The sequence below is a fragment of the Olea europaea genome, unplaced genomic scaffold (assembly GCF_002742605.1).
Source record: "Olea europaea var. sylvestris unplaced genomic scaffold, O_europaea_v1 scaffold1112, whole genome shotgun sequence".
NCBI lineage: Eukaryota > Viridiplantae > Streptophyta > Magnoliopsida > Lamiales > Oleaceae > Olea > Olea europaea.
The window spans coordinates 167620-189818 of record NW_019228491.1 but is presented as its reverse complement, the minus strand read 5'-3'; the positions used below and the strand labels follow the sequence as shown (position 1 = coordinate 189818).

Sequence of the window (22199 nt, the reverse complement as noted above, 5' to 3'; positions counted from 1 at the left end):
GCAGTTTCTAGGACACGGTGTACAGGCCATGTCTAGGATGCGACAGGGACGCATCCTGACTTTTAGGTATTTTTAGGCAGTTTCTGGAACACGGTGTGCAAGCAATGTTCGGGACGCATCTGGGCCGTGGTAGTGATGTAGCTTGGTTTCTTGGAATTTCTAAGCAGTTTCTAGGACACAGTGTGCAGGCCATATCTAGGATGCTATACGGACACATCTTGATTTTCACGTAATTCTAGGAAATTTCTTCGACCCAGTGTGCAAGCAATTTTCGGGACGCGTCGGGGTTGATGTAGGGATGCTGCCTGATTTCCAGGCATTTCTAAGTAATTTTTGGGACATGGTGTGTGGGCCATGTCCAGGACGCGACAGGGATGCAGCTTAATTTTCAGGCATTTCTAGGCAGTTTCTAGGACGCAGAGTACGGGCCATGATCGGGACGCGTCAGGGACACGGCAGGGATACAGCCTGATTTTTTGGCATTCCTGGGAAGTTTTTGAGCACAGTGTGCAGGCCACGTCTGGGACGTGTCCTAGCCTCGGTAGGGACGCAGCCTGATTTTAAGGCATTTGTAGGCAGTTTGTGGGCACCGTGTGCAGGCCATGTCCAGGACGGGCTGGGACGCAGCCTAATTTTCAGGCATTTTTGGGACTCCGTGTGCAAGCCATGTTCGGGACTCGTCATGGGCAAGGCAGAGACGGAGTTTGATTTTCAGGCAATTCTAGGTAGTTTCGTGGATACGGTGTACAGGCCATGATCAGGATGTGGCAGGGACGCATCCAGACTTTCAGGTATTTTGAGGCAGTTTCTGGAACACGATGTGCAGGCAATGTCCGGGACGCGTCTGGTCTGTGACAGGGATGCAGCCTGGTTTTCAGGCAGTTTTCGAGACACGGTGTGCAGGCCATTCCAGGTTGATGTAGGGACAAATCCTGATTTTCACATTTTTCTATGTAGTTTCTTGGACACGGTGTGCAGGCAATGTTCGAGACTCGTCTGGGCTATGGCCTTATTTCCAGGCAATTTCTAGGACATGGTGTACTAATGATGTCCAGGACGCGGTATGGACGCAACCTTATTTGAAGGTGGAACTGCCCATATTCACCGCCTACTACGAACTCTCTTGCTTCAAAAAGAACACACAGCAAAAACACGACGGTCGAAAATAAGAAAATATTTTTGAGTGAAGCCATTTTAAGCCAAAAAACGACAGATTTTCAAATAAAATTTGACTAATTTTGTAGACAATAGAATAGAAAGGTTCTGGGCTTCGGGTTTCGGGTTCAGGGTTCAGGGTCCAGGGCTTAGGGTTTAGGGCTAAGGGTTTAGGGCTTAAGGTTTAGGGTTTAGGGCTTAAGGTTTAGGGCTTATGATTTAGGATTTAGAGTTTCTAGGACATAGGGTGTAGGACATGTCCAGGACACTGCCTTATTTTCAGGCATTTTTAGGCAGTTTCGGGGACTTGGTGTGCATGCCATGTCCGGGACGAGTCTTGGCCGTGGTAGGGACGAAACTTGATTTTTAGGCATTTTTAGGCAGTTTGTGGTCATGATCTGCAGGCCATGTTTGGGACGTGTCCTAGCCGCGACAGGGACACAACCTGATTTTCAGGCATTTCTAGGCAGTTTGTGGGCACGGTGTGCAGGAAATGTTAGGAACACATCTCGACCACATCTGGGGCAAAAGAAAATTTTCAACCAAATGAAGGAAGTACGGTGTATAGGCCACGTCAGGCACCTAGGCACCATCCCAGGCATTCTGGGCAGTTTCTGGGACACAATGTGTAGGCTAAATTTGAGAGAAGTTCGGGCCACGACAAGGATGCAGCCTGATTTTCAGGCATTTCTAGGAAGGTTTTGGGCATGGTGTGCAGTCCGCGTCGTAGAAACAACTTGATTTTTCGGCATTTCTCGTCAGTTTTTGGGTCACGTTGTGCGGAACACATCCGGGACACATCTGGGTACGACAAGGACAGTGCTTGGTTTTCAGGTAATTTTGGGCAGTTTTTGGACACGTTGCGCAGGCCATGTCAGAGATTCGCCCTGATCATGACAGGAACACAACTTGATTTCCACACATTTCTAGGCAATTTCTGGGATATGATGTGCAGTCAATGCCCAGGATGCGGCAGGGAAGCAGCCTGATTTTCATGTATTTCTAGGCAATTTTTGGGACACGGTGTGCAGGCCATGGCCTAGACGCGGCAGGGACGCAACCTGATTTTCAAGTATTTCTAGGTAGTTTTTAGGACACAGTGTGTAGGCCATGAACGGGACACGTCTGGGCCACAGCAGGGACGCAACCTGATTTTAAGTCATTTCTAGGAAGTTTTTGGCATGGCGTGCAGGCCAAGTTCGGGATGCATCCTAGCTGCAGTAGGGATGCATCCTGATTTTCAGGCATTTTGTTGGCTTTTTGTGGCACGATGTGCAGGCCATACCCAGGACATGTCCTAGCCGCTGAAGGGACACAACATGATTTTTAGGCATTTCATTGCAATTTGTGGGACTCGTTGTTCAGGCCATGTTCGGGACCCATCATGGCCATGGCAGAGACGGAGCCTGATTTTCAGGCAATTTTGGGTAGTTTCTAGGACACGATATACAGGCCATGTCCAGGATGCGACAAGGATGCATCCTAACTTTTAGGTTTTTTTAGGCAGTTTCTGGAGCATGGTGTGCGGGCAATGTCCAAAATGTGTCTGGGTCGCGGTAGGGATTCAACCTGGTTTTCGGGCATTTCTAGACAGTTTCTAGAACACGGTGTGGAGGCCAACCTGATTTTCATGTATTTCTCGACAATTTCTTGGACATGGTGTGGAAGCAATGTCTGGGATACGTCGGGGCTACTGCAGGGATGCAACATGATTTCCAGGCCCTTCTAGGCAGTTTCTGGGGCACGGTGCAGGCCATGTCCAGGACGAGGCAGGGACGCAGCCAAATTTTTAGGCATTTTAAGGTAATTTCTACTACATGGTGTGTAGCCATGACCAGGACGCGCCCGGGGCACGATAGGGACGCCGCTTAATTTTCAGGCATACCTGGAAAGTTTTTGGGCACAATGTGCAGGACACGTCCGGGATGCGTCCTGGTCGTGGTAGGGACATAGCTTGATTTTCAGGCATTTGTGGGCACAGTGTGTAGGCCATATCCGGGATGCGTCCTGGCCTCGACAAGGACACAGCCTTATTTTCAGGCATTTCTTGATAATTTCTAGGACTCGGTGTGTAGGCCATGTTCGGGACGCGTCATGGCATGGCAGGGACGGAGCCTGATTTTCAGGCAATTCTGGGTAGTTTCTGGGACACGGTGTGCATGGCATGTCCAGGATGCAAAAGGGACACATCTTGACTTTCAAGTATTTTTAGGCAGCTTCTAGAGTACAATGTGCAGGTAATGTCCAGGATGCGTCTGGGCTGTGGTAGGGATGTAGCCTAATTTTCAGGCATTTGTAGGCAGTTTGTGGGCACAGTGTACAGGCCATGTCCAGGACGCATCCAGGCCACGGCTGGGACGTCACCCAATTTCCGGGCAATTTTTGGGACTCAGTGTGCAGGCCATGTCCGGGATGCATCATGGCCAAGGCAGGGACGGAGCCTAATTTTCAGGCAATTCTGGGCAGTTTCATGGACACGGTGTGTAGGCCATGTCCAGGATACGGCAGGGATGAATCTAGACTTTTAGGTATTTTTAGGCAGTTTTTTGGAACACGATGTGCAGGCAGTGTCCGGGACACGTCTGATCCATGACGGGGATGCAGCTCGATTTTCAGGCAGTTTTTAGGACACGAGGTGTAGGCCATGTCCAGGATGCTACAGGGACACATCCTGATTTTCACGTTTTTCTATGTTATTTCTTGGACAGAGTATGTAGGCAATGTTCGGGACTCGTCTGGACTGCGGCAAGGATGCAGCCTGATTTCTAGGCATTTCTAGGTAGTTTTCGGGGCATGGAGCGTAGGCGATGTCCAGGATGCAGCCTGAGTTTTAGGCATTTCTCGTCAATTTCTGGGTCACGGTGTACAGGTCATGTCAGGGACACGTTCAGGCCACGGCAGGGACAGAGCCTGATTTTTAGGTAATTTTGGGCAGTTTTTGGGCACGGTGCACAGACCATATTTAGGACACGTCCTGGCTAGGTGGGGACACAGCCTGATTTTCAGGCATTTCTAGGTAGTTTGTGGGCGCGGTGTGGAGGGCTAGTTCGTGATGCATCCTGGCCGCGGCAGAGACGCGACCTGATTTTTGGGCATTTTTAGGTAATTTTTGGGTCTTAGGGTTTTTTGAAATTAATTTAGAATTAAAACCAGGAAATATATACGTGACAAAGAATAATGAAAATAAAATGTAGCTCAACGTTAGAACGCATGAATAATAAAACTAGTCTACACAACAAAACATAACTTCCCACCATCGTAGTGCTAGAAATAAACCCCTCTGTCACCTTCAGACCAGTACCACCGTTAGTCGGGGCTAGCACCAGTGCATGGTAGTGGTGATGGTGATGCTGAGGAGAAGGTGCCTGCGCTGTAGATTGGTGGCTGAAGCCATGTTTATAGGATAGAACCATAACCTCTAGCTTTTGACCCTTCTGGCAATGTTCTTCAGCTCCACTGATGAAGAAAAATGGACTTGATTTTTCCAGCGAAATTGTAGTTTCTCCATCATGGTGTTATTTTATTGGATTGGCGTTGTTACAGATTTTGTAGTCTTCCTCGGTCACTTCTAGCACTGAATCACTCTTGGAATCATACTTTAGAACTAAAGAATCCCTAATCTGAAATCGTGTTTTCTCAGCCCATTTGTTGAACTCGTCAATAGAAGATGGAACTGACCATAAATTATTTTCATCGCCTACTACGAACTCTCTTGCTTCAGAAAGAACACATAACAAAAACACAACGTCCGAAAATAAGAAAATATTTTTGAGTGAAGCTATTTTAAGCGAAAAATTGATCGATTTTCAAATAAAATTTGAGTAATTTTGTAGACAATAGAATAGAATGGTTTAGGGTTTAGGGTGTAGGTGCAGGTTCAGGTTTCAGGGTCCAGGGTCCAGGGTTTAGGTTTATGGTTTAGGACTTAGGGTTTAGGGCTTAGGGGTTTTTTTTTTAACCAAATACCACTAGTGTGGTTTATTTTATATAATGAAAAGCGAGAATACAACTAGAGGAGGGGGCATAGACCTGACCTCCAGCAAATGTAAGTTGTAACAAATATCTCAAGATAAAATGCAAACAAAATAAACAGGACACGAACAAAAAACTAGTGGAAGCTACTCAAGGGTATTCCTAAGTGTAAATCTTCGGGTGGTAGTACATAGACATCAATCGGGTCTGAAACACTTTCTGATCATAGTAGTCTACGTTGTCTAGCTCGCTCATTGGAGTGGGGTCTCACCTACGTGAAGGAGCCTGCTTTGGTGAAAAGTACTGTTCAGATGGTGGTGCATTGAATGTTGGGAGAAAAGCGGGAGCGTCTAATCTCATGGTACTCTGTGCTACAACATTTGAATCATGGGACCTGCTAACTGTAGGGACATCGTCCTCTGCATTTTGCACGTAGTCTCCAAGGCCCATGCCATTTATGTCTCTCTGTATATGTTCTTTCACCTTATTTTGTGTAGGAGCTATTATAGAAAGATCGGGTGAAGGTGGTTTGAGGAACTTTCCTGGTACCTGATCCCTGTGCTGACTGAGTACCATCTGTGTGTGTCTTCAATGGTGGAGAACTGATATGTGTCGACTCAGGGGGTACATCAGTAGTAGCTATGGGAATAGGAGCTATGGAAGTAATAATAGGAGAAGTGGGCACCTCGATAGGAGCATTTGAGTAGGCTCAGTAATTGAATGAATATACGGAGGTGCCTCTGGATAAACTATGATGGAGTAGATGTAGGAACTGCTGGTGCAAATAATGACTTTGTCACAACTGCGGTAGTAGTAGTGGGAAGCATAGAAGGCACTGCTAAAACTAACACCCACTGTTTCTTTGGCTCCACAAACGTCACCTTGTCTTTATCCTTGTCAGTCCTAGTAATAGGGGACTAAATAGGGAGATGTACAACAACTATAGGGGGAGGGGGAGGAGGAGGAATAGTAGTACATTGATCATAAGAATGGCCCAAGTGTTTACATTAGAAGCAAAAAAATGGTCACTTCTAATAAATAACTGTTTACCAAAAGTCACGGTTACTGGCGCGCTCAATCAAAACACTCTCGGGCAACTTATGCCTCAAATTCACCTCAATACACACCCTTGCCTCACTAGGGCGTTTCAAGTCAGAGGTGGCCTCATCGAGGTTTAGGGCTTAGGTTTTTCTTTCTAATTTTATTTTAGTAAAGACATCCACACATCCTTAATGACTTTTTAGGATCCACCAAGGAAGGTTGATGGGGGTTAAGGGTTCCCCAACCGTATTTATTTCATAAAAATCAAGAGTACAGGGAAGGAGGGGGCATAAACGTGACCTCCAAAAAGCAACAGTGCAACAACTAAAAAATTAAAAATGAACAAAGTAAATGAGGAAGTACTACTTCCTTGTACAAGAAAAATGCAATAATGATAGCTTAAACTACAAACCTCTAAAGCTGGGCAATCCATGTCTGTCGATCTGTACCAATGCCCTAATCTGTCGAGGCAAGTCGAGGTTTAGCGCTTACGGTTTAGGGTTTCGGGCATACAGTTTAGGGTATAGGGTTTAGGGTTTTTTTTGCCTGAATTGCCTTTTAATAAGTTCTAACGAAGCAGCAAAATTCAGTTTTACAGATATTTGTAAAGTCATAGAATGTTTAACTAAGCTACAACACAATAATGGAATAAGTCATTTTCCACATATTCTACAGCATGCAGTTGAGAATCAGTTGTTTGTAAAATCTCCAGGGAAGTGAAGAAGATGGTGGGATGATTATAATTTTCTTCAATGTTGAAGCTATAAGTATTCTCAAATGTCCCTTCAGCTGGATTCATTAGTTGACAATGATCGACTGGAATTGAATCGATGGACTGATTGTTTTCAAATAGGGTTTTCATGAAATCCATTTCATCATTGCATGATCGAAACTGAAAAATGGTGTAGAGTCGTCATCATGAGAGAGTGGTGTACTAGCGTTGGACGGATTTGTTATAGTGGTGGTGCTGCAAAAATTTGAGTTAGTAGAGGTGGAACCATTACTGAAATATTTTTTTATGATGTAATCTTTTAATACTGTCAACTGTCTTCTATCTCCTTTTACTTTCTTTATCTTCTCCTTGAGATCTGCCTCCTTTTTGTAGCATTCCAGTGATTCTTTATTGAATTTTTAGTTCTTCCAGAAATGTACTTAGCTATCTCCGCCCATCGATTTCCTTGTCCTTCATGTGCTTGAATTAACCATCTCTCTTCATCTTCAGTCCAAATGTCCTTCTTGATATGAGGACGCAGATGATTATTCCATCGTTCGCGACACTGTTTTCCCACTCTACCAACCATTTCTTCAGCTATTACAACCCATTTCCCTAATCCAAATTGTATTACTAAGCTAATCAGTCTCCTGTCTTCTTTGCCTATCCACTGGCCTTTTATCTGATATCGGGAAGAAGAACTACCACCTCTCTTCTCCTTCCAATCAGGATTGACCGGTGCGGCCATCACATTTACTGAAAGATTTTCACCCGAAGTTTGTTTTTAATATTGAAGCCCTTCCATGAAGCTTGGCTCCTCGGTGGTGTAATTACTGGTTATGCCATTTGAAGAAAAATTCTAAAACTGATTTACTTCATTAGAAGGAAAATGGTTTAGGCTTTAGGGTCTAGGGTTCAGGGTCTAGGTTCAGGGTCTAGGGTTTAGGATCCAAGGTCCAGGGTTCAGGGGTCAGGGTCCAGGGCTTAGGGCTTAGGATTTAGGGCTTAGGGCTTACGGTTAAGGGCATGGGGTTTAGGGTTCCTGGGACACGGTGTGCAGGACATATCCAGAATGCAGCCTTATTTTCCAGCATTTCTAGGCAATTTTTTGGACGCGATGTGCAGGCCATGTTCGTGATGCGTCGTGGTATCGAACGCAATTTGATTTTTAGGTATTTCTAGGCAGTTTATGGGCACGGTATGTAGGCCATGTCCGAGAGACGTCCTGGCCACAAACGCAATCTAATTTTTAGGCATTTCTAGGCAGTTTGTTGGCACGGTGTGTAGGCAATGTTTGGGACGCAAGTAGATTTCAACCAAATGAAAGAACCATGGTGTGCAGGCCATGTTAGGGGCGCAGGCATGTTCTTAGGCATTTTGGGCAATTTTTGGGACATGGTGTGCAAGCTAAATTCAGGATAAGTCATGGCCACGGAAGGGAAGCAGCCTAATTTTCAAGCATTTTTCGACAATTATTGGGCACTGTGTGCAAGCCTTGTCCGGGACGCATCCTGGACGTGGTAGGGACGTAGCCTAATTTACAGGCATTTCTAGACAGTTTCTAGGTTATTGTGTGTAGGCCATGTTTAGGACGCATCCTAGCCACGACAGGGACGGAGCCTGATTTTTCGGCATTTGAGGGCAATTTTTGGGTACGGTGTGTAGACCATGTTCGGGATGCGTCCTAATCATGGCAGGAACGCAACCTGATTTCTAGGCATTTCTACGCAGTTTCTAGGACATGGTGTGCAAGCAATGTCCAAGATGCGACAGGGAGGCAGCCTGATTTTCATGATATCCTAGGTAAACTCTGAGACGCGGTGTGCAGGCCAAGTTCGGGACTCGTTTGGGCCGCGACAGGGATGCTTCCTAATATTAGGCATTTCTACACAATTTCTGGGACACGATGTGCAAGCCATGTCCTGGCTGGGGTAGGGATGCAACCTTATTTTCAGGCATTTGTAGGAAGTTTCTGGGTCACAGTGTCTAAGCCAAGTCTAAGATGCATCAGGTACGTATCTTGATTTTCAGGTGTTTCTAGACAATTTTCTGGTGCACGGTGTGAAGGCCATGAATGGGACGCCTCTAGGTGACGGTAGGGACGCAGCCTAATTTTCACGCATTTTTGAAAAGTTTTTGGGCACGATGTGCAGGCCACGTCTAGGACGCGTCCTGATCGTGGTGGGCACGTCGCCTAATTTTCAAGTATTTGTAGGCAGTTTGTGGTCATGGTATTCAGGCCATGTCCAGGACGCATCCTAGCCGCGGTAGGGACGCAGGCTGATTTTCAGGCATTTTTTGGCAATTTCTAGGACTCGATGTGTCGGCCATGTTCTGGATGCGTCATGGCCACGGTAGGGATGGAGCCTGATTTTTAAGCAATTCTGTGTAGTTTCTGGGTCATGGTGTCCAAGGCATGTCGAGGATGCGGCAGGGATGCATCCTGACTTTCAAGTATTTTTAAGTAGTTTCTGGAACGCGGTGTGCAGGCAATGTTCAGGACGCGTCTGGGCCGTGGAAGGGATGCAGCCTAGTTTCCAAGTATTTCTAGGTAGTTTCTGGGACACGATGTATAGGCCATGTCCAGGATGCTACAGGGACATATCCTGATTTTCACGTATTTCTAGGCAGTTTCTTTGACACGGTGTGCAGGCAATTTTTAGGACGCGTCGGGCTGCTGCAGGGATGCAGCCTGATTTCTCAACATTTCTAGGCAATTTCTAGGATGTGCAAGCCTTAACTGAGACGCGTCTGGGCCACGTCAGGCACGTAGCTTGATTTTCAGGCATTTGTGGAAAGTTTTTGGGCATGGGGTGTAGGCCATGTTCGGGACGCATCCTTACTGCAGTAGGGACGAATCCTAATTTTCAGGCATTTGTAGGCAGTTTGTGGGCACGGTGTGCAGGCCATGTCCAGGATGCAGCCAGATTTTTAAGCATTTCTTGGCAATTTCTGGGACTCAGTGTGCAAGCTATGTTTGGGACGCTTCATGGCCACGACAGGGATGTGTCTTGGCTGCGATAGGGATACATCTTGATTTTCAGGCATTTGCAGGCTTTTTGTGGGCACGATGTGCGGGCCATATCCGGGACATGTCCTAGCTGCGGTAGGGACGCAGCCTAATTTTCAGGCCATGTTCAGTATTTTTAGGTAGTTTGTTGAACATAGTGTGCAGGCAATGTTAGTGATTCAACCTGGTTTTTGGGCATTTCTAGATAGTTTTAGGGACACGGTGTGCAGGTCATCCTAATTTTCACGTATTTCTCGACAATTTCTTGGACACGGTGTCCAGACAATGTTCGGGACTCGTCGAGGCTGCTGTAGGGTTGCAGCATGATTTCCAGGTCCTTCTTGGCGAGCAATTTCTGGGACACGGTGTTCAGGCCATTTCCTGGATGAGGCAGGGAGGCAGCTAAAATTTTAGGCAATTTCTAGGACACAATGTGCAAGCCATGACCAGGACGCGTCCGGCCCACGATAGGGATGCAACTTATTTTTTAGGCAATTCTGGAAAGTTTTTGGGCACGGTGTACAGGGCAAGTCCGGGACGTGTCCTGGCTGTGGTAGGGATGTAGCTTGATTTTCAGGCATTTATAGGCAATTTGTGGGCACGGTGTGCAGGCTTTGTCCGGGATGCATCCTAGCCTCGGCAAGGACACAGCCTGATTTTTAGGCATTTCTTGGCAATTTCTAGGAATTGGTTTGTAGGCCATGTCCGGGACGCGTCACGGCCATGGCAGGGACGGAGCCTAATTTTCAAGCAATTCTAGGTAGTTTCTAGGACATGGTGTGCAGGCCATGTCCAGGATGGGACAGGGACGCATCTTGACTTTCAAGTATTTTTAGGCAACTTCTGGAGCACGGTGTGCATACAGTGTCTGGGATGCGTCTGGGCCATGGTAGGGATGCATCTTGGTTTCCAGGCATTTTTAGGCAGTTTTTGGGACATGGTGTGTAGGCCATGTCTAGGATGTTGTAGGGACACATTCTAATTTTTACGTATTTCTAGGCAATTTCTTCGACCCAGTGTGCAGGTAATTTTCGTGACACGTTGGGGCTGCTGTAGGGATGCCAGCCTAATTTCCAGGCATTTCTAGACAGTTTTTAGGACACGGTGTGCAGGCTTTGTCTAGGATGCGACAGGGACGCAGCCGGATTTTCAGGCATTTCTAGGCAGTTTCTGGAACACGATGTTTAGGACATGACTAGGACGCATCAGGGCTATGCAGGGGTGCAACCTAATTTTCAGGCAACCTAATTTTCAGGACACGGTGTGTAGGCCATGTCCAAGATGCTGCAGGGACACATCCTTATTTCCTCGTTTTTCTATGTAGCTTCTTGGACACGGTGTGTAGGCAATGTCCGGGACTCGTCTGGGCTACGGCAAGGATGCGGCCTAAATAGGGGGATACACAACACTGATCATAAGAATGGCCCAATTGTTTACAAGAGAAGTAAAAAATCGATCGCTTCTAATAAATAACTGTTTGCCAAAAGCCACGGTTACCGGCGCGCTCAATCCAAACCCGCTCGGGCAACTTATGTCCCAAATTCACCTCAATACACACCCTTACCTCACCAGAGCGTCTCAAGTCGGAGGTGGCCTCATCGAGGTTTAAGGTTTAGGGTTAAGGGTTTTTTTTTTTTGGCCTGAATTTTCCTAAGTTCTAACAAAGCAGCAGAATTCAGTTTTACTGATATTTGTAAAGTCATAGAGTGTTTAACTAAGCCAAAACACAATAAATATAGGATAATAATTATTAACTAGATTAGAAGAAGCCATTGTATGGACATAATTGAGGAGGCAGCTGAGAAGATGAGGCCATGTCCATCAAATTCGTGTCCATTGTGCTTCCAAAGGTTGTACCTTGATTAATTGTTGGCAGATTTGTTGTTAAATTTACGCTTCCAGCATTGCCTCCATCCCATTGATATGAAAAGTACAACTCATCAGGATAAATCTGCGAAGCTTCAGTCTCCATGCTTCGAAAGTTAGAATTAAATTCCATGATTAAATCAGAATTCTCAGAATGGAAAAATTTATTTCCCATAGGGTTTGGAGCATAATGGAATAAGTCATTTTCCACATATTCTATAGCAGGCTGCTGAGAATCAGTTGTCTGTAAAATCTCTAGGGAAGTGAAGAAAATGGTGGGATGATTATAATTTTCATCAATGTTGAAGCTATAAGTATTCTCAGATGTCCCTTCAGCTAGATTCATTGGTTGACAATGATCGACTGGAATTGAATCGATGGACTGATTATTTTCAAACAGGGTTTCCATGAAATCCATTTCTTTATTGCATGATTTGAGACTGAAAAATGGTGTAGAGAGAGTGGTGTACCGGCATTGGACGGATTTGCTGTAGTGGTGGTGGTGCTAGAATTTGAGTTAGTTGAGGTGGAACCATTATTGAAATACTTTTTTATGGTGTAATCTTATAATAATGTTGACTATCTTCTATCTCCTTTTACTTTCTTTATCTTTCTCCTTGAAATCTACTTCCTTTTTATCACATTCTAGTGATTCTTTATTGAATTTTTAGTTCTTCCAGGAATGTACTTAGCTATCTCTGCCCATCGATTTTCAAGTCTTTCATGTGCTTGAATTAACCGTCTCTCTTCATCGTCAGTCAAAATGTCCTTCTTAATATGAGGATGTAGACGATTATTCCATCGCGCGCGACACAGTTTTCCCACTCTACCAACCATTTCTTCAGCTATTACAGCCCATTTCCTCAATCCAAGTTGATGAACTAAGCTAATCAGTCCCCTGTCTTCTTCGCCTATCCACTGGTCTTTTATCTGATATCCGGAAGAAGAACTATTCTCTCTCTTCTCCTTCCGATCAGGATTGACCGGTGCAGGTATCACATTTACTGAAAGATTTTCACCCAAAGTTTGTTTTTCATGTTGAAGTCCTTCTATGAAGCATGGCTCTCCGGTGGTGTAAGTACTGGCTGTGCCATTTGAAGAAAAATTCTGAAACTGATTTACTTCATTAGAAGGAAAATGGTTTAGGGTTTAGGGTTTAGGGTCAAGGCTTAGGGCTTAGGGCTTTGGGCTTAGGACGGTTTTTGGGACACGGTGTGCATGACATGTCCAGGACGCAACCTTATTTTCTGGCATTTCTAGGCAGTTTCTAGGACATGGTGTGCAGGCCTTGTCCGAGATTCATCCTAGCCGTGGACGCAATCTGATTTTTAGGCATTTCTAGGCAGTTTATAGGCACGGTGTACAGGCCATGTCCAAGAGGTGTCCTGGCCACGTACACAATCTAATTTTTAGGCATTTCTAGGCAGTTTGTGGGCACGGTGTGCAGGCAATGTTCGAGACGCGTCCTGACCACGTTAGGGGCACAAGCAGATTTTCAACCAAATGAAGGAAACACGGTGTGCAGGCCATGTTAGGGGTGCATGCATTTTCCCAGACATTCTGGGTAGTTTTTGGAACATGGTGTGCAGGCCAAATTTTCAAGTCATGGCCAGGAAAGGGACGTAGCCTGATTTTCACGCATTTTTTGACAATTTTTGGGCACTGTGTGCAGGCCATGTCCAGGATGCATCCTAGACGTGACAAGGACGTAACCTCATTTTCAAGAATTTCTAGGCAGTTTCTAGGTCATGGTGTGCAGGCCATGTTCAGGACGCATCCGAGCCAAGGCAGGGACGGAGCCTGATTTTCAGGCATTTCAGGGCAATTTTTTGGCACGACATGTAAACCATGTTCAGGATGTGTCCTGATCATGGCAAGAACGCAACCTAATTTCTAGGCATTTCTAGGGAATTTCTAGGACACGGTGTGCAGGCAATGTCCAAGATGCGGCAGGAACACAGCCTGATTTTCATGATATTCTAGGCAATTTCTGGGACGTGGTGTGCAGACCATGTTCGGGAATCGTCTGGGCCGCGATAAGGATGCAGCCTAATATCTAGGTATTTGTACGTAGTTTCTAGGACACAGTGTGCAGGCCATGTCCTAGCCGCGGTAGGGACGCAGCCTGATTTTCAAGCATTTCTAGGTAGTTTTGTGGTCACAAAGTGTAAGCCATGTCCAGGATGCTGCAGGGAAGTATCCTAATTTTCGAGTATTTCTAGATAGTTTTCTGGTACACGATGTGCAGGCAATGTCCGGGATGTGTTTAGGCTGTGGCAGGGATGCAACCGGATTTCAAGGCATTTCTTGGCAGTTTTTGGGACACAGTGTGCAAGCCACGTCCACGATGCGTCAAGGACGTAGCTTGATTTTTAGGCATTTCTAGGAAATTTCTGGGAGATGGTGTGCAGGCCATGAACGGGACGCTTCCCGCGACGGCATGGATGCAGCCTGATTTTCAAGCATTTCTAGGAAGTTTTTAGGCACGGTGTGCTGGCCACTTCTGGGACTTGCCTGATCGTGGTAGGGACGCCACTTGATTTTTAGGCATTTGTAGGCAGTTTGTGGGCACGGTGTGCAGACCATGTCCCGGACCCGTCCTAGCTGCGATAGGGACGCATCTCGATTTTTAGGCATTTCTTGGCAATTTCTGGGACTCGATGTCAAGCCATGTTCAAGACGTGGCATGGCCACGGTAGAGACGAAGCCTCATTTTCAAGCAATTCTAGGCAGTTTCTTGGACTCGGTGTGCAGGGCATGTCAAAGATGCGATAGGGACACATCCTGACTTTCAGGTAATTTTAAGTAGTTTCTGGAACACGATGTGCAGGTAATGTTCGGGATGCATCTGGGCTGTGGCAGGGATGTAGCCTAGTTTCCAGGCATTCCTAGATAGTTTCTGGGACACGGTGTGCAGGACATGTCCAGGACGAGGTAGGGACACAACCAGATTTTTAGGCATTTTAAGGCAGTTTCTAGGACACGGTGTGCAGGACATGTCCAGGACGAGGTAGGGACACAACCAGATTTTTAGGCATTTTAAGGCAGTTTCTAGGACACGGTGTGCAGGACATGTCCAGGACGAGGTAGGGACACAACCAGATTTTTAGGCATTTTAAGGCAGTTTCTAGGACACGGTGTGCAGGACATGTCCAGGACGAGGTAGGGACACAACCAGATTTTTAGGCATTTTAAGGCAGTTTCTAGGACACGGTGTGCAGGACATGTCCAGGACGAGGTAGGGACACAACCAGATTTTTAGGCATTTTAAGGCAGTTTCTAGGACACGGTGTGCAGGACATGTCCAGGACGAGGTAGGGACACAACCAGATTTTTAGGCATTTTAAGGCAGTTTCTAGGACACGGTGTGCAGGACATGTCCAGGACGAGGTAGGGACACAACCAGATTTTTAGGCATTTTAAGGCAGTTTCTAGGACACGGTGTGCAGGACATGTCCAGGACGAGGTAGGGACACAACCAGATTTTTAGGCATTTTAAGGCAGTTTCTAGGACACGGTGTGCAGGACATGTCCAGGACGAGGTAGGGACACAACCAGATTTTTAGGCATTTTAAGGCAGTTTCTAGGACACGGTGTGCAGGACATGTCCAGGACGAGGTAGGGACACAACCAGATTTTTAGGCATTTTAAGGCAGTTTCTAGGACATGGTGTGCAGGCGATGACCAGGACGCATCCGGGCCATGATAGGGATGCAACTTGATTTTCAGGCAATTCTGGGAAGTTCTTGGGCATTGTGTGCAGGGCACGTCCAGGAAGTGTCCTGGCCGTGGTAGGGATGCAGTTTGATTTTCAGGCATTTGTAGGCAGTTTATGGGCACGGTGTGCAGACTATGTTTGGGACACGTCTTGGCCTCGGCAAAGACAGCCTGATTTTCAGGCATTTCTTGGCAATTTCTAGGACTCGGTGTGTAGGCCATGTCAAGGACACGGCATGGCCATGGCAAGGATGAAGCCTAATTTTTAGGCAATTCTGGGTAGTTTCTGGGACACGGTGTACAGGCCATGTCCAGGATGCGACGGGGACGCATCTTGACTTTTAGGTATTTTTAGGCAGCTTTTGGGGCCAAGTGTGCAGGCAGTGTCCAGGACGCATCTAGGCCGTGGTAGGGACACATCTTGATTTTCACGTATTTCTAGGCAATTTTTTCGACCTAGTGTGCAGGCAATTTTTGGGACGCGTTGGGGCTGCTACAGGAATGCAGCCTGATTTCCAGGCATTTCTAGGCAGTTTTTTGGACACGGTGTGCAGGCTTTGTCCAGGACGCAACAGGGACGTAACCTTATTTTCGGGCATTTCTAGGTAGTTTTAGGGACATGGTGTTCAGGCCATGACCAAGACGCATCAGGGCTACGTAGGGATGCAGCTGATTTTCAGGCATTCTTAGGAAGTTGTTGGACACGGTGTGCAAGCCGCGTCTGGGACGCGTCCTAGACACTGTAGGGATGTAACCTAATTTTTAGGCAATTTGTGGGCACGGTGTGCAGGGCATGTCCGGGATGCATCCAGGCCGTGGCTGGGATGCCGCCTAATTTTCAGGCATTTCTTTACAATTTTTGGGACTTGGCGTGCTGGCCATGTCGGGACACGTCGAGGCCAAGGTAGGGATGGAGCCTGATTTTAAGGTAATTCTGGGCAGTTTCATGGACACGGTGTGCAAGCCATGTCCAGGATGCAGCAGGGACGCATCCAGACTTCCAAGTATTTTTAGGCGATTTTTGGAACTCGATGTACAGGCAATGTTCGGGATGCATTTGGTCCATGACAAGGATGCAACCTGGTTTTTGGGTAGTTTTCAGGACACGATGTGTAGGCCATGTCCAGGATGCTGCAAGGACACATCTTGATTTTCACATTTTTCTATGTAGTCTCTTGGATACGGTGTGCAGGCAATGTCCGAGACTCGTCTGGGCTGCGGCAAGGATGCAGCCTAAACAAGGGGATACACAACAACTATAGGGGGAGGAGAAGGAACCGTAGTACACTGATCATAAGAATGGTCCAATTGTTTACAAGAGAAGCAAAAATTTGGCCGTTTCTAATAAATAACCGTCTGCCAAAAGCTACGGTTATCGGCGCACTCAATCCAAACCCTTTCGGGCAACTTATGCCCCAAATTCACCCCAATACACACCCTTACCTCATTAGGGTGTCTCAAATCGGAGGTGGCCTCATCGAGGTTTAGGGCTTAGGGTTCAGGGTTTAGGATTTTTCTGGCTTGAATTTCCCTTTAATAAGTTCTAACGAAGCAGTAGATTTCAGTTTTACTAATATTTGTAAAGTCATAGAGTGTTTAACTAAGCCAAAACACAATAATTATAGGATAATAATTATTAACTAGATTAGAAGAAGCCATTGTATGGTCTTAATTGAGGAGGTAGCTAAGAAGATGAGACCATGTCCATCAAATCCGTGTCCATTGTGCTTCCAAAGGTTGTACCTTAATTAATCGTTGGCAGATTTGTTGTTAAATTTACGCTTCCAGCATTGTCTCCATCCCATTGATATGAAGAGTACAACTCATCAGGATAAATCTGTGAAGCTTCAGTCTCCACGCTTTGAAAGTTAGAATTAAATTCCATGATTTAATTTGAATTTCAGAATGGAAAAATTTATTCCCCATTGGGTTTGGAGCAGAATGGAATAAGTCATTTTCCACATATTCTACAGCAGGCTGTTGAGAATTAGTTGTCTGTAAAATCTCTAGGGAAGTGAAGAAAATGGTGGGATGATTATAATTTTCATCAATGTTGAAGCTATAAGTATTCTCAGATGTCCCTTCAGCTGGATTCATTGGTTGACAATGATCGACTGGGATTGAATCGATGGACTAATTATTTTCAAATAGGGTTTTCATGAAATCCATTTCGTTATTGCATGATTCAAAACTAAAAAATGGTGTAGAGTCTTCATCACTTGGGAGTGGTGTGCCGACGTTGGAAGGATTTGCTATAGTGGTGGTGATGCTGGAATTTGAGTTAGTGGAGGTGGAACCATTACTGAAATACTTTTTTATGATATAATCTTCTAATAATGTTGACTGTCTTCTATCTCCTTTTACTTTCTTTATCTTTCTCCTTGAAATCTGCCTCCTTTTTGTAGCATTCCAGTGATTCTTTATTGAATTTTCAGCTCTTCCAGGAATGTACTTAGCTATCTTTGGCCTTCGATTTCCAAGTCTTTCATGTGCTTGAATTAACTGTCTCTCTTCATCGTCGGTCAAAACATCCTTCTTGATATGAGAACGCAGATGATTATTCCATCGCTTACGACACTGTTTTCCCACTCTACCAACCATTTCTTCAGCTATTTAGTCCATTTCCTTAATCCAAATTGATGTACTAAGCTAATTAGTCTCCTGTCTTCTTCGCCTATCTACTGGCCCTTTATCTGATATCTGGAAGAAGAACTTTTATCTGATATCTGATATCAGGGTTGACTGGTGCAGGTATCACATTTACTGAAAGATTTTCACTCGAAGTTTTTTTTTTCATGTTGAAGTCCTTCCATGAAGCTTGGCTTTTCGGTGGTGTAATTACTGGTTGTGCCATTTGAAGAAAAATTTCGAAACTGATTTCCTTCATTAGAAGGAAAGTGATTCAGGGTTTAGGGTTTAGGGTCCAAGGTTCAGGATCCAGGGTTCAGGGTCAGGGCTTAGGGTTTAGGGCTTAGTGGTTACGATTTAGGGCCTGGGGTTTAAGGTTTCTTGGACATGGGGTGCAGGACATGTCTAGGACGCAGCCTTATTTTCAGTATTTGTAGGCAATTTCTAGGACACAGTGTGCAGATCATGTCGGGGATGCGTCCTGGCCGTGGACGCAATATGATTTTTAGGCATTTCGAGGTAGTTTATGGGTACGGTGTGCAAGCCATGTCCGAGAGGTGTCCTGGCCGTGGACGCAATCTGATTTTCAAGCATTTGTAGGCAGTTTCTAGGACATGGTGTACAGGGCATGTTCGGGATGCGTCCTGGCTGCGGACGCAATCTGATTTTTAGGCATTTCTAGGTAGTTTATGGGCACGATATGCAGGCCATGTCCGAGACTGCGTCTTGGCCGTGGACGCAATATGATTTTTAGGCATTTCTAGGTAGTTTATGGGTACGGTGTGCAAGCCATGTCCGAGAGGTGTCCTGGCCGCGGACGCAATCTGATTTTCAAGCATTTGTAGGCAGTTTCTAGGACATGGTGTACAGGGCATGTTCGGGATGCGTCCTGGCTGCGGACGCAATCTGATTTTTAGGCATTTCTAGGTAGTTTATGGGCACGATATGAAGGCCATGTCCGAGAGGCGTCTTGGCCGCGGACATAATATGATTTTCAGGCATTTCTAGGCAATTTTTGGGCACGGTGTGCAGGAAATGTTCGGGACGAGTCCTGACCACGTTAGGGGCGCAACAGATTTTCAATCAAATGAATGAAGCACGGTGTGCAGGCCCTGTTAGGACGCATGCATGTTCCCAGACATTTTGGGCAGTTTTTGGGACACGGTGTGCAGGCCAAATTCGGGACAAGTCATGGCCACGAAAGGGACGCAGCCTGATTTTCAGGCATTTTTCGACAGTTTTTAGGCACCGTGTGCAAGCCATGTCCGGGGTGCATCCTGGACGTGACAGGGATGTAACCTCATTTCAGGCATTTCTAGGCAGTTTCTAGGTCATGGTATGCAGGCCATATTCAGGACGCATCCGAGCCACGACAGGGACAGAGCCTGATTTTCAGGCATTTCAAAGCAGTTTTTTGGCATGGAGCCCAGACCATGTTCGGGGCGTGTCCTGATCGTGGTAGGAATGTAACCTGATTTCCAGGCATTTCTAGGCAATTTCTGGGATACGATGTGTAGGCAATGTCCAAGATGCGGCAGGGACATAGCCTAATTTTCATAATATTCTAGGCATTTTCTGGGACGCGATGTGCATGTAACGCCTCGACCCCTAGTGGACCGGAATGCTACTTACTTTACTTAGCTTAACCGATGGTTTAGTAACAAGTGTATACGTTTTAGCGGAAGCTTACATCTTCGGATAATAATTTAAATAACAATACTTCAAATACTTTAAACAAAAACACTGAATCATTTTTCAAAACAAACAAATGTAATTTATTTGAAGAAAACATAACTTGTTCTCGCATTCTGCGTTATTCAAAACTTTAAAGAAACAACATTGGAAAACATTTCATAAAAATAAATCCAAATCACTTATTCACCGGATTTCCATGGGCTTGTTGCATTACTCTCCATCTTCTCCTCCATCCATGCCCAAGGTAGAATTCCTTCAATCTGTAGAGATGTGATTAAACCCGTGAGTTGAAAAAACTCAATAGGTGTCATAGGTGCATTCGTGATCAAGCTATACATTTCAAAACATTAACTTTATAACTTTTCATACATGCCGTACCCGGAGGCACCATTTGACATGAAGGGATATGCCGTAGCCGAGGGCACCATTTGACATATAAACATTTTTTCAACATAGAGGGGTATGCCGTACTGGAGTACCATTTGACATACAACTATTAACATAGAGGGATATGCCGTATCGGAGTACCATTTAACATACAAACATTGACATGAATCGAAACTTATAACTTAACACGATTAAACACATTGCACCTCTACCTACCTTGACTGAAGCTTTTGAAACTTTGAAAACTTGGATTGAAAACTTTGATGAAACTTGGACGTTGAAAGAAATGTACTCCTTGGATGTTTGAAAACTGTTGAGAATTGATGCTAGAAAACACTTCTTAAACTTCTAGGAAAAATAGTTTTCCTCCCTCTCTTTTTCTCTCTTGGAAACTCTTTCTTTAGTATGTAAAAACTCTTGCTTTTGGTGTGAGAAAAAAAATGAGCAAAATGAGGTCTCTATTTATAGGTAAATATCCCATAACTTAAAGCAAATGAAGGGTCAAATTTCATTTAAGAGAGAAAACATGGGTGCCCTTTAAGTTTGAGGTTAAATGCTTCAATTTAGTGGGATTTTTATTGCCAAAAATGTGGGTGATCCTTTTAGAAAATAATTGATGAAAATATATATTTAAATTCTAGAGAAAAACGAGAATTTTCATTTCAGGCAGCTTCAGTTGACCGGTTGACACTACACAGTTTTTAGTGTTTCTATCATAACTTCTTCTTCTGATATCCAATTGAGGTAATTCAAAGTGCGTTGGAAAGCTAACTCAAAGAGCTACAACTTTTATTTAGATATCATTTTCCAAATCGAATGTTTCCTATGTCGAATATGGATCTCAAATGAGACTTAAAATTTGTAGTATACTTTAGTCATCCAATATTCATGTCTTAGTGCACTAAGGTGTCTAGAATTATTTGGGGTTCTACATCCCCCACACCTTAATTAAAATTTCGTCCTTGCAATTTACCTTCTGATTGGGTGAATAGTGTTGGATACTTGTCTTTGGCTTCTTCTTCTTTTTTCCAAGTGGCTTCTTCTATGTCATGATGATTCCACTGTATCTTAACCAGCTGAATCTCTTTATTCCTTAGTTTATGCACTTTTCAATCCAATATCTTGATCGGTAGTTCCTCGTACGACAAATCTTTCTATACCTCTAAGGTTTGATAACTCACTACATGATTAGGATCATGTACATACTTCTTTATCATCGATATATGGAACACATCGTGCACTGCTGATAATTCAGGTGGCAAAGCTAGTCGGTAAGCAACATTTCCGACTCTATCAAGTATCTCGAAAGGTCCGATATACCGGGGTCGTAGCTTGCCTTTCTTTCCAAATCTAAGTAGACCTTTTATCAGTGCTACTTTCAGAAACACTTTATCCCCAACTTGAAATTATAAATCCTTCCTCCTTGTATCTGCATAGCTCTTTTGTCGATCCTGTGCTGCCTTTATTCTTGCATGGATCTTATCGATTACCTCGATCATCCTTTCAACCGTTTCTGGTCCCAAAACTCTCTTCTCTCCGACTTCATCCCAATGAACAGGGGATCTACATCTTCTACCATAGAGAGCTTTGTATGGTACCATTCCAATAGTTGTTTGGAAATTGTTATTATAAGCAAACTCTAATAGAGGTAAGTATGACTCCCAATTACCTCCTAGATCCAAAACACATGTTCTTAGCATGTCTTCCAAAGTTTGGATGGTCCTTTCAGACTGACCATTGGACTGAGGGTGATATGCTGTACTAAAGTTCAGCTTCGTTCCCATAGCTCCTTGTAGACTTTTCCAAAATTTGGACGTGAAACTTGGGTATCTGTCAGACACAATGGATACAGGTACACCGTGTACTCTGTCAGACACAATGGATCCAGGTACACTGTGTAATCTCACAACCTCTTTAATGTACAACTGTGCCAATTGGTCTAAACTGAATGTCATTTTAACTAGAAGAAAATGAGCTGACTTCATTAGTCAATCCACTACTACCCATATAGCATTA

At 44.9% G+C, this 22199-nt stretch overlaps 1 protein-coding gene across 1 annotated transcript; it reads right to left on the bottom strand.

Moving 5' to 3' along the window:
• Positions 1-17249: 17249 nt before the first annotated feature.
• Positions 17250-18074, bottom strand: LOC111373333 (transcription factor MYB64-like). The gene is made up of 2 exons (XM_022995845.1): positions 17693-18074; positions 17250-17587 (listed from the first exon to the last, which is right to left on the bottom strand). The coding sequence occupies exons 1-2, from the start codon at positions 18072-18074 to the stop codon at positions 17250-17252; spliced, it is 720 nt and encodes a 239-aa protein (XP_022851613.1).
• Positions 18075-22199: the final 4125 nt, after the last annotated feature.

Coding starts and splice junctions, on each gene's coding strand:
- LOC111373333 (XM_022995845.1), bottom strand. CDS start 18,074: ATGGTTGGTAGAGTGGGAAAACAGTGTCGTAAGCGATGGAATAATCAT. Junction 17,588..17,692: donor CGTCGGCACACCACTCCCAA/GTGATGAAGACT, acceptor ATTCAATCCCAG/TCGATCATTGTCAACCAATG.